Source organism: Zonotrichia leucophrys, chromosome 1 (genome assembly GCF_028769735.1).
Source record: "Zonotrichia leucophrys gambelii isolate GWCS_2022_RI chromosome 1, RI_Zleu_2.0, whole genome shotgun sequence".
Classification (NCBI taxonomy): domain Eukaryota; kingdom Metazoa; phylum Chordata; class Aves; order Passeriformes; family Passerellidae; genus Zonotrichia; species Zonotrichia leucophrys.
Window position 1 is genome coordinate 40,616,387 of NC_088169.1, and position 11,241 is coordinate 40,627,627.

The 11,241-nt window shown below is 38.5% G+C and overlaps 1 protein-coding gene across 4 annotated transcripts in view; it reads left to right on the top strand.

Moving 5' to 3' along the window:
• The window catches only part of STK24 (serine/threonine kinase 24), a 51,864-nt gene extending 42,485 nt beyond the window's left edge, over positions 1-9,379 (top strand). For all 4 annotated transcript variants that reach the window (XM_064712371.1, XM_064712380.1, XM_064712379.1 and 1 more), the window contains 6 exons: positions 494-679; positions 921-1,066; positions 1,926-2,049; positions 2,954-3,022; positions 3,892-4,028; positions 6,378-9,379. In XM_064712371.1, coding sequence (XP_064568441.1) covers positions 494-679; positions 921-1,066; positions 1,926-2,049; positions 2,954-3,022; positions 3,892-4,028; positions 6,378-6,414 — 699 coding nt within the window. In that variant the 3' untranslated portion in view covers positions 6,415-9,379. The remainder of the gene's footprint in view (positions 1-493; positions 680-920; positions 1,067-1,925; positions 2,050-2,953; positions 3,023-3,891; positions 4,029-6,377) is intronic.
• The last annotated feature ends 1,862 nt before the right edge of the window (positions 9,380-11,241 follow it).

The following is an 11,241-nucleotide window of genomic DNA, read 5'->3' on the forward strand; positions in this document are numbered from 1 at the left end:
TTGCACAGAGTCAAGGCCTCTCCTGCTTTTCACCCACCACTGGGCAGGCTGGGGGTGCACAGGGAATTGGGAGAGGACTCAGCCAGGACAGATGATCCCGGCTGACCAGAGGGATATTCCTCACCATGTGGCCGCATGCTCAGCAATGAAACCAGGGGGAAGTCCCTGCTGCTCAGGGACTGGCTGAGCATCTTTCTGTTGGTGGAGAACAGCTCTTTCCACTTACGTCACTTGCCTTTCTTGGGTGTTAGTTCTCTCTCTTTATTTTCTTTTCCATTGTAGTTTATTATTATTGTTATTTTATTTCAATTATTAAACTGTTCATAACCCACAAGTTTTCTCCCGTTACCCTTCAAATTCTCTTCCTCCCCCATTCCACCAGGGGACGGTGTGAGCAAGCAGATGTGAGTTGCTGGTTAAACCAGAGCAGCAAGCCAACACTTTCTTTTCTTCTCTTTCTCCAACCTCATCTTAAAAGCATTCTTTCTTACAGGCAGATATCTGGTCATTAGGAATAACAGCCATAGAACTTGCAAAAGGAGAGCCACCTCATTCAGAATTACATCCAATGAAAGTTTTGTTCCTCATTCCTAAGAACAATCCACCAACGCTGGAAGGAAACTTCAGTAAATCCCTCAAAGAATTTGTCGAGGCCTGCTTAAACAAGGACCCAAGCTTTGTGAGTTTCATGTTTGTCAGTGTGTAGTAGAGAACTTGACTGCTTTACATGGATTGCATGAGTAAGTGTCATTCAGCTTCTCTAATATGGTGTGACATAAGTGACAGGTATATTTTTAGTTACTGTATATATTTAAAATCTCATTTGTATCAAGACTAAACTCTGGATTTGTTTTTGTAGTGAGTCACTCAACACTTAAACATAGTAAAAAAACCCCAACTCTCTCTTTTTTTCTTTTAAGAGACCTACTGCAAAAGAGCTTCTAAAACACAAGTTCATTTTACGAAACTCCAAGAAAACATCTTACTTGGCTGACCTCATTGACAGGCATAAGAGATGGAAGTCTGAGCAAAGCCATGACGACTCCAGTTCTGATGACTCGGACACGTGAGTTTGAGGAGTCTATAAAATATCGTCCTTTAGGAGCCAAGGAGTTATTTTTAGCACATGTATTGCTGTATTCAGTTATTTGCAGCTTTTCAACTTAGTGGCCTTGCAGTCTCAATTTTAGTATTGGCAGGGATTTTGTGCAAGTAACAGTCACTGAGGAAAATCTCTCCTGGCCCATATTCTATGCTGCCTTCTTTTTATGTAGGGTCCAGGGTTCTTCCTAGACAGGAGCCCAGGTCTCAAGCTGCACAGCCAAGAAACACCGTGCAAATGAGATTCAGGTGAAGAGGTTGCCACAACTTATTCACAAATGGATTAAATACCTCATAGTAAAGGAAACACAACTATTCTCTGCAATTCCAAGCTGCATGCTAATGGCAAGCATCAGGTTATTTCTTGGGTGACATTACAGCTATTTCTTTACAGTATTAATGACTTCATGCCTTCCAGTGACCACAGTTCCAATGTCTTAGCTATTTTTCTAGGCAAGAAAAGTGAATTCAGTTTTCTAATTTCATCCCCTTTTCCTAATGAGTTGAGGTACTCTGCTAAAGCCAGTTTTCAGATAGCAATAAAACACTTCATGTAACTTGTTTATATGACTTGGGAAAACGTTTTCACTCTGTAATGCTTCACTTCCTTAAATCTGGTGGAGCATCTTGGTTTAAATTTTTAATTTACCCAAAAAAAAAAAGTTACCTTAATTTTCATACTTGTCTTTATATGTAATGGCCTGCACAATAGAATCCTGATCTTGGTCTTTACTGAGTTTTTATATTTAGTGTGTATATTTAATGAACATCAGCAGTAAGGTGTAGGTAATGAAAATTGATTTTTTTTTTCCTTTCCCTTGAAGTGAAGCAGATGGTCAGGCTTCAGGTGGGAGTGACACAGAAGAGTGGATCTTTACAATAAGAGAAAAAGACCCCAAGAATCTAGAGAATGGAGCAGCCCAGCCTTTGGAGTTGCAAAGAAATAAGGTGCTCAAAATATTGACTTCATAATACAAGGAGATAATTCTGCTTTAATAATTTAGTGGGGTGATTTTATTTTATGCCTTTAAAAGCATTTATATTGTGAAACTTCCAGTACTTTTGCTAAAAATGTGTTTTCTACAGTTGTCTTTCACAAAACTTTCTGAGTAAGTCTTGAAGTTCGAGCATTCTTTTAATGTGTCTTTTTTTGTAGTTGACAAAATACATACCAAAATATTTCTCTAGTTTGAAATATAACCACTGGAGGAAGACCAGGCAATATTGTATTTTTAAAATCTCATTCTGTATAGTAAACTAAAACCAGTGCAGTGCAAATCTAGCTCAGAGTTTTAGAGAAGGCATTTTGGTCTTTTAAGGAAAAAGAGAACAATGTAACAAAGAACAAAATGTGCCTGTGTCAAAAAAAAAAAAAATATTTCCAAACCCAAACAACCTAGAATAAAGAATGTTTAGGAATTGCTCCATTGTATTTTCTGCAACCTGTGTGGCCACAGCAGGTTGTTGCTTTGCTGGCTCTGAAAATTCTGGAGAAATAGAAGAAAAATATTGTATCATCCAGGATGAACCTAGTAAATATCAACACATTTATGACTTAGTTAATGCTTAGTAGAATTGTGGGAGTTTGGTAGTTTTGGTTTGTGGTTTGGGTTTTTTTTTCCCTTCTAATTTTGAGCTTGCATGTATTTGAGGTGCTGCAGTCTCAAATTTTAATTCAGCCTTTATTTTCCACAGTGCTTTGGAATAGTATGTTGTAGAACATTTTCCATATATGGAAACAGAGCTTTCATAAAGTGTAGCATGTTGGAACTACATTTTGTCTTTAATTAGCATACAATGAGGATGCTTTTTTTCAAAAATAAAATTGGTCAGATTTTTTTTTTCTTTAAAGGAAAAGGATATCCCAAAGAGGCCTCTATCCCAATGTCTGTCTACAATTATATCCCCTTTATTTGCAGAGGTAAGTTATAGCTTTAAAACTTAACAATTCCAGGGTTTATCTGAAAAAGAAATGGAAAGTATTATGAATGATACCTGAGATTGCTACTACCCATTTTGAACTTGCTGTGTTAAGTTTTAGCTTGGTATGTCTGCTTCTGAGATCTGTATTTTGCTTCTAACAATACTTGATATGCATGGTAGTAACATCAGCCATGCTGGCCTGAAGCAATGAACATGACAAGTAAAAGGTGTGTAAATATTTGGGTTGAAGCATTCTATTTTTGACACTGCTTTATGTATTTGTCTTATTACAAATTTCAAGCTCAAGATCTGTTCCAAGATACTGTTGTGGACCAGATCATCAAGAATTTCACTTTTGAATTTCAGTGTTGAAAACTGGTTTTTGTTCCTATTCTGAATTTTATATTTTTTATACTCTCCCCCCAAATACTTAAAAACAACTTTGAAAAAGAATATATGAAGTATAAGAGAAGAATTTATGAAGATGCCATTATTTAAAAAGTTGATAAAATGACTGCAGTGTATGTGTATAAACTATAGGTGTGCAAGTATGGATACTAAAGTATAGGAAGCACATCTTGTAACTAACAGCTAGGGGTAAATACTGCTTTTTTCCCTTGGGATACTTTGTTGTCATTTTTGACTGTGAGCATGCTGAAAAGGATGTGTGAAGATGAATGACATCCTGATAAGTAAAGACAAACTTCTGCTTAAAAAAAGTCTTCAGTATGTGAGGGTGTATGATGAAAGTCAAATGCTGACATTGTGAACACTGATGGTCACTTCTTAACAAGTTTCTGCATTATATTGTGTATGGAAATACTTCTTAATATCTCATTATTATATTTCTTCCTGCTTCCCTTTCAGTTGAAAGAGAAGAGTGAGGTGTGTGGTGGTAACACAGATTCCATAGAAGAGCTGAGGAAGGCAGTTTATTTAGCTGAAGAGGCTTGTCCAGGCATTGCAGATACCATGGTGTCACACCTTGTGCAGAGGATTCAGAGGTAATTAAACTGTTGCAGTATGGCTTACAGAAAACTGCAAATCTGATTCTGTAAATATTTGGCTTATGTTGAATTGAAGAATTAATTTTTGTTTCTAATGGGGAAGAAAACCACTTGTGCCTGCCGTTTGTGCAGTTGTGTTTGCTTACTGGAAAAACACCTAATTGTGTCAGCAGTTCTGATTTCTTGCTTTGGGTGATAGCACATATGCATGTTCATCCTGTTGGTGTGCATATTGTGTGTCAAATGAGACTGGACAGGCTTTTCCCTTTGCAGTTCATGTAAAGGATACACACTTCCTTGGTTTCTGGGTGTGTGTTGCAGAGAGCACTCTGTGTCACTCTTAGGTTCTTTTACCCACATGGAGAAATTGACTGTTCAGTTGGTCTGTATTTCCCTCACTCACATGGTCAGTGGTTCCTTGTTCATTCAAGACAGTCTGTAATGGCCTTTGGGTGACACCTCCAAAACCAGTATTTGGTCTTACTTCAAAAGGCCAAATTTAATGAGATTTTCAAACTGCCTTCCTTAGGAATTTGTTAGGAACAAATAATCAATTTTCTGTTCCTTTAAATGCTGCACAAGAAAAGGTAAGAGGTATAAATGTCAGAATTGCTGCTGGAAGAGGCTATAAATGTAACATTGAATCTAGGAGCCCACAGCTGCTGTGAAATTCACAGCAGCTAGATTGGATTGCTTGGTACTAGAAAAAACTCATGTCAATGATTAATCATGGACCACTATGTGGAAAAAGATCACCCGGAGCAAGTGTCTTCCTTACACTGTCTCTAACCACAGCTTGGTAAAGTTTAGGAATTCACAGCTTTGAGGTTGAAGCACAGGATTTCCAGGCTGACACTTTCTCCTTCAGTAAAAACCAATGCCAAGAAACTTGCAAGCAATCATGTTTGTTGCTTTATGGGCTGTTAAGAATGAAGCCCAGTCAGCATCTTTAGTGCTGAAAGGTTACTTCCAATGCCAGATGTCCTGTCCTGTCTCATTTGGTCCTGGCAGAATTGAAAGAGTTGCTGGAGCTTCCATCTCGGTTGTTTCCATTAGGGGTTCCAAAATTGAATCCAGTCTTTCATCAGCTAATATTTCAGTGTCGTATTTTTATCAGTCTGGTACAGGATCTTCCTGGAACCGGAAACCTCAAAGACTTGATGCTGCAGTTGAGGCTGAAAATGGCCATGTGGAGACAGTGCCAAGACATGGGCATTTTTGGGGATGCTGGGAGTCATCTTACTTGTTCTGTCACAACAACAACATTCATAATTTTTGTCCTGTGAGAAAGATTTCAGAACCCTTTATATACCTGTTTAGCATTGCTTTCCTTCTGTTCTGCTTCCTTGGACTGTTACTGTTTTTCTTGGTCATAATGTCTTAGAGCAGTGAAGGCAAGCACTCTATTCTCTTTCTAGGAGAGAAAAAATTATTCATAGAGAATGTTTGTCAGTGGATCACATCTGGGTGAACTTTCTCTATTTTTCAGGGATTGTATTCCAGCTAGTATGGGATAATGACTCCAGAAAGGGAGTGAAAGAATGAATAGCAAGAAGTCCCACTAAAAATGAGCTTGAATCATTCCATAGCTTAGTAGGTTTCCCCTGGGGATAAACCTGTTTCTTGAGGCTAGTCAAATTCTGAAAAAATGATTCCTTCTTGTTTGAGTGCTGCAAAAAGTATGCTCTATTACATCATTAGGTCATTCAGTATAATACCCTCTCAATTTGATAGCTAATTCCTGAAGGTAGGTTTTCAACAACAAGTTTCTGATTACATTTTCACTCCCCCTTATGATTGGTTAGAACTGGATTTTGTAAGCTTGTCTGAATAAAATAACTGGGACCCTCAGAATAGCTGCCCTGTAATGTGTGTGAATCCGGTTACCTTCCCCCTCCAGTTTTGATTTTGGATGTTTGGTGAAGTTTACTGGAAACTTAAATTGTTAACTGTTATTAAAAGGTGTACTTAAATTTCTTTGGATGATTTAAGAATCTGCTTAGATCAAGAGATAGAGTTGTCCTGGCCCAGTAATATTTTGAAAAGATTTGATGTAAGCTTGCAGAGTAGGGAAGTTGGAGTCACTGAATGTTCTTCCATCATTAAGTGCTGCTCAGTAACACATTTGAGCACAGGCTGTTGCTGTTTGTTAGGAAAGCAGTGATACTCTATCAGGATTGTTTGGTTCCAAGGCTCTTCCTTGAACGTGTGGTGGTGGTGGTGAGTGCCATTGTGCAAGGAAAAAGGCCAGAACTTCAACAGCATAAAATGGAATCACCTCATTGCTGCTTCTTGTAGAATGCCTTTCTAAAAGTTGCAACAGTAACTGTTTCTTTTCCTCTTCAGATATTCCCTAGCTGGAGGAAGTTCTTCATCCTACTGACATGCTCTTCCTTCCTGGCTTTCCCAAGACAGCAGAGATGCCATGGTGTCTGCACTGAAGGCGTGCACCCTAATGCTGTTCTGCCTCTCAGTCTCTGGAAAGTCCTTGGGAGGAAGGACGTTCTAAGAGTGAAAATGAAGTCTCTTGGATGGAGGCAGTCTTTTTCAGCTCCTTAAAGCTATAATTTTTTAAAATTATAATTCACATATTCCAGGGAGGTGTCCTTTTGTAAAATCTGAAATGTATATTTAGGTTTGTGATAGAGAAATTGAAGATATTGAGAAACCTCAGGTATCTTGCTTTAAGAATTCCACTGAGAGATGGAGCATGGTTGTTGGAATTGTGTACAGATATGTATATAATGTCTTTTTTAAAAGAAAGCCTTTCAGTGTGCATAAGGAATCACTGTGTACAAAATGGTAAAGTGCTTTTGTAGATAATGTTAGTGAGGTAAACATTTGACAGGCCATAACTGAGTATTGCCTTGCCTTTATTACATGTAAAGTTTGAATTATGTGGTAAGTGAATCTCGGCTAGATTTTTGTATGTGAAGTATTTGCCATTGAAAGAGTTAATCCTGTATTATAGAACCTTCTATTTGTACCTCAGCACAGACACAATTTTATTCTGTTTCTCTAACATTTCTTTCTTTTTACTTATATTCTGAGCATCACTTTCTGTTTATGGTACTACTTCTAGTTGTTTTAAATTTCATACACCTGGTCTCTCAAAGCTTTAAATTTAAATTATTGTTTTTCCTAGAGAATGAGTTCTTTCATATCTTCAGTTTCAAACTGTGCCAATGCAAATTCTGAAGTAGTTCAGTTTTAGTAACAGATATTTGTGAAGCTTGTGAAATTCAGACACAGGTTTGTTTTTTTTTCACCTGAACATGTTTAAGTGAAACATGTTTATTCCCTTCATTTATACTGAAATATCTCCTTAAGGTGTAGATTCTGAGACAGTGGCAAGTATTTCTTTATCATGCCTATTTTTATCATTAAAACTAATGTCTTTTGGCATAAAAGAGAAATCATCCATAGATTCACTGTTTGGTCTTGCTGCCTAGCTCTGTGCATGTCTTTACCAGAATGGATAGATGTTGGACAGAGAGACTGAGAAACAGCCCAAGTGCTGTGTGCTGGGTCCTGCTGCTTGCCTCTCCAGAGAAGAGTTACTTCTTGAAATTTGGAATTTTAAGATTTCCACTATTCCTGTGAGGGCTTCTAGATAGCAGACTTCAGGTGTGATAGATGTTGGAAACAGTAATACTAGTCCATTAGTTGTATGCACAGTTGATTAGGTAGCTGATATTTTTTTTTCCCCCACAGTATTACTCTGAGGTTCACCTTGGTTGGTTTCACCAAGACTATATTCAGGTTCATCTTATTCCAGTAGCTAAGAGAGCATTTTTGCCTTCTTTTAATGAGGAAATTGATGACTTTATGCTTTGCATGACTGTGAAGTAACTTAACATATTTACTTTTTTAAAAAAATATGGATGGAAGCTTTGGAACAGAAAGGCTTAACATTTAAAATACAGGCATATCTGCCTTGCTTGGTACAAGAAACCCAGGTACTCTAACCATTGTGGAAGCTGGTGAGGTCTCCTTCCAGGACTTCTATCACCATGGTAGCCCTTAGTCTATGCATATTAATAGCCTTAATTTATTAATTTAAGAATTTAACAGTAAGAGGACACTGTCTTGCTAACAGAGCTAGTAAACTTCTGCCCAGGTTGGAACAAAAGTTGGAAGAAATGTGGGTGTGTGTTCATCTTGAGGCCATGCTTTCAGGCATTACTCATTTGCCAACCTAATGAGGTAACGGGTTTCCTTTATGGCTAAGGAAATTTAAAATAAATTGAACAATGCTAAAGTCTGAGCAATGTTTTACAACTCCACTTAGATTAATAGTTTTAATTATGTTGTTTACTGTGCTCTCAAGTGTTATGGATAGGCTCACTTTTGAGGAAACAAATTTAGCACTGCTTTTGTGAAATGGGCATCAGAATGCAGTGCAATGGAAATTTACCTGTTGATGTCTCAATATGAGAGCATTCAGCCTTCAATAGATCCCTGTGCTGTGACTGCACAAGGAAATCAACAGGTGTGTTTGCACTGGAAATGTAAATTGATCAGTGTAAGCTGTTCCCTAGTCATCTGTTAATGTAAGGACTGGAAATTAAAGTGAGCTTAATTGGAGATGCACAGAACTCTGAGACTTAGTGGGGAAGTTGAAACTTATGCTGCTGGCTTGAATGTCAAGAATTTATCAATCAGCAAGTTGAATTAAATTCTTAGCTACACTCTTTGAACACTCATTTGAAAAGTTATATATATGTGTTTTGAGTTGCATTTTAATTGTGTTCCAGGACTGTATGTTGAGGAAGTACTTCTCTGAGTAGAAGAATTTGCTTGATGTGTCAGAGCTTAAGATGAGTAAGACTTGTGGTGAGGGCAGGTGGCCAAAAGGCTTGGGCATTTAGAAGAAGACAAGACCTCATTTATGGTAGAGATGTGTATTTTTATATGTAATATACAGATTATTTAAATATAGACTATCTTAAATTGAGATTCACTGAAAAAAAGTGTGCTGTATCTTGAATGTAGAAGTACAATCATTTGCTATTAAAAAGTATTGATGCTTTAAAAATCAGGTCTATATTGATAACAGAAGAGGAGCTTCATTTGAAAGAAGCACCACCTCAGTTTCTCAGAGGAAGTGTATTGATATTTTTGAGAGGTTTTTTTCATGCTTAAAACATGTCTGTGTTACGATGTTGCACTGATGATTTTTCTGTGCAGGTAGTACTTCTCTCAGTCTTGACTATACTAAATGACAAGCTATCCCTATTTATGCAAACCCTTAAATTAGTAGAACTGCTTATTTGTCAGGGATTTCATGATTAGGCAGTAAATAAACTCACTGTTTAAAAACAATAAAATCAGTTATTTGAACTGAAGGCTTGCTTTTTTATAACTCTCAGATCTATTTTTTTACCTTAATTTTCTCTGCAGTTGCACTTTGTGGTTGCTGTGCAGTTTACTGAAGGATGATGTGCTAGGGCACAGAACACTTCTGTGTAGTGACAAAGCAGTGACTTCACTCTGCAGTGCCATGGTTCCTTTGCAGCTCCATCACTCTGTGTGAGCTTGTGGGAACAGAAGATGAACTGATCTTTGTGGAATGCCCTAACTGGGGTGTTCTGCCCCTGCTGTGCAAGAGGGGCAGGTGGAGAGGGAAGGTGAGGCTGGGTGTGTTGGCACCTCACTGCAAAGCAGCTGGCTCAGTGTGAGTTCCCATCCTCCTGCAGGGTGGCACCCCATCACCTGCCTCTTAATGTGCTTTTAATGTAGTTGGGCAATGTCTTCTTTAGGTCTCACTACTTTCTGTGACATTCTGTGTTACTTTTTAAACTGTGTGGTACCAGTTTGTAGGAGTTTTACACTAACCTGACTTTAAAGGAAATATGTTTTCCCTTTAAACTGTCACCATTGGAAGGTTATCCAGAGTGCTGATAAGAACAGGTGTGATGCAAAGATCAGGACAATTCCAAATCGGTTTTGTAGGCTGCTGGGGAGGAGCTGAAGGTATAGCACAAATGTGTTTCCTGTTTTTAGCTGTGCTGTGCAGATGTGCTGGGAACTGCACTGAGCACATGCCATGGACAAATTGTATGCAAGGGCTTCCTGCCACCTCTAATGCATGATTACAGAGGACCATGAACGTGTGTGTCTTGTTTTCTGTAACACTGCTCCCTGTTTATAACCGTGTATTTCAATTTTAGTTTTGTCACTCTACACCAACACAGTAAACCTCCTTGTAAACTACGTGACCTAGAAATAAAGAAGGAAAAGTTTCATGAAATGTTGCCACCTGAGTGGTCAGTGAGATGAGATTCAGGGCCCCTTCCCTCGAGGGGACGCTCTGTGGGCTTCCAGAGCAGTTATTGCCCATGTGTCAGCAATGATATGCAGAAAGGTCATTAAACAGTGTTGGGTTTTTTTATGGCAATCAGAATTTGTAGCACTTGCAGATGGCAGTGAGTTAAAACCCACCTTGCAGCCTCCATCCTGCCAGCCCAGTGAAACTGATTAAGTGCTCACAACAAACTACATGGATTGCACCTTTACCTGGTGACAAACTCTGTGACAGCTGCACTCCAGCAGTTGTACTTCATTACTATTTTCTGCTGCTAAAACCTGTATGTGTGGCACATTGCCAATTATTTTGTCCCCTACCAGCGTTCCTGTGCCCCAGGGCACGGGCAGTGTCCCTGTGCTGTAGCAGCTGGAGTTGTGCATCTGCCTGCACATAGGTAACTGTGCTTTTGAGGGCTAAGACCACGTAATTGGTCCTGTATAGAAAGAAAGAATGGGCAAGATTGGGCTTTTCAGGTCTTTCTTGATCCTCTTTCTTGGCTGATGGAATGGCAGGCTATTACACCTGATTTTGTCTCTAAAACAAATTTTTCTTCCTCCTTAGTCAGAGACTTTCATCAAGATTTCTGCAATCACAGCATGTTTTCCCCTACCTGCTGACTTGTCTTTCAGTCTGTCATTTTTGTCTGGTTTCAGCTGAATTTACAAAGGCATTAAGGTGTCAGTGTTGTTCAAATAAAATGTTCTGAAAAGAGGTAGGTTTGAGGTATATTATCAAACACATCTTAACAGAGGTTAAATTAGACAGCAGATAAATGGTGGAGATGCTTAATCTTGTTGAAAAAACCACAGGAGTCCAGGCTTTTTTGATCCTTTTGCCTGTGGAGCTACCTCCTGAGGCAATGAAATCCCTGTTTTGTTTTTATTTGTCCATTATTGGAAA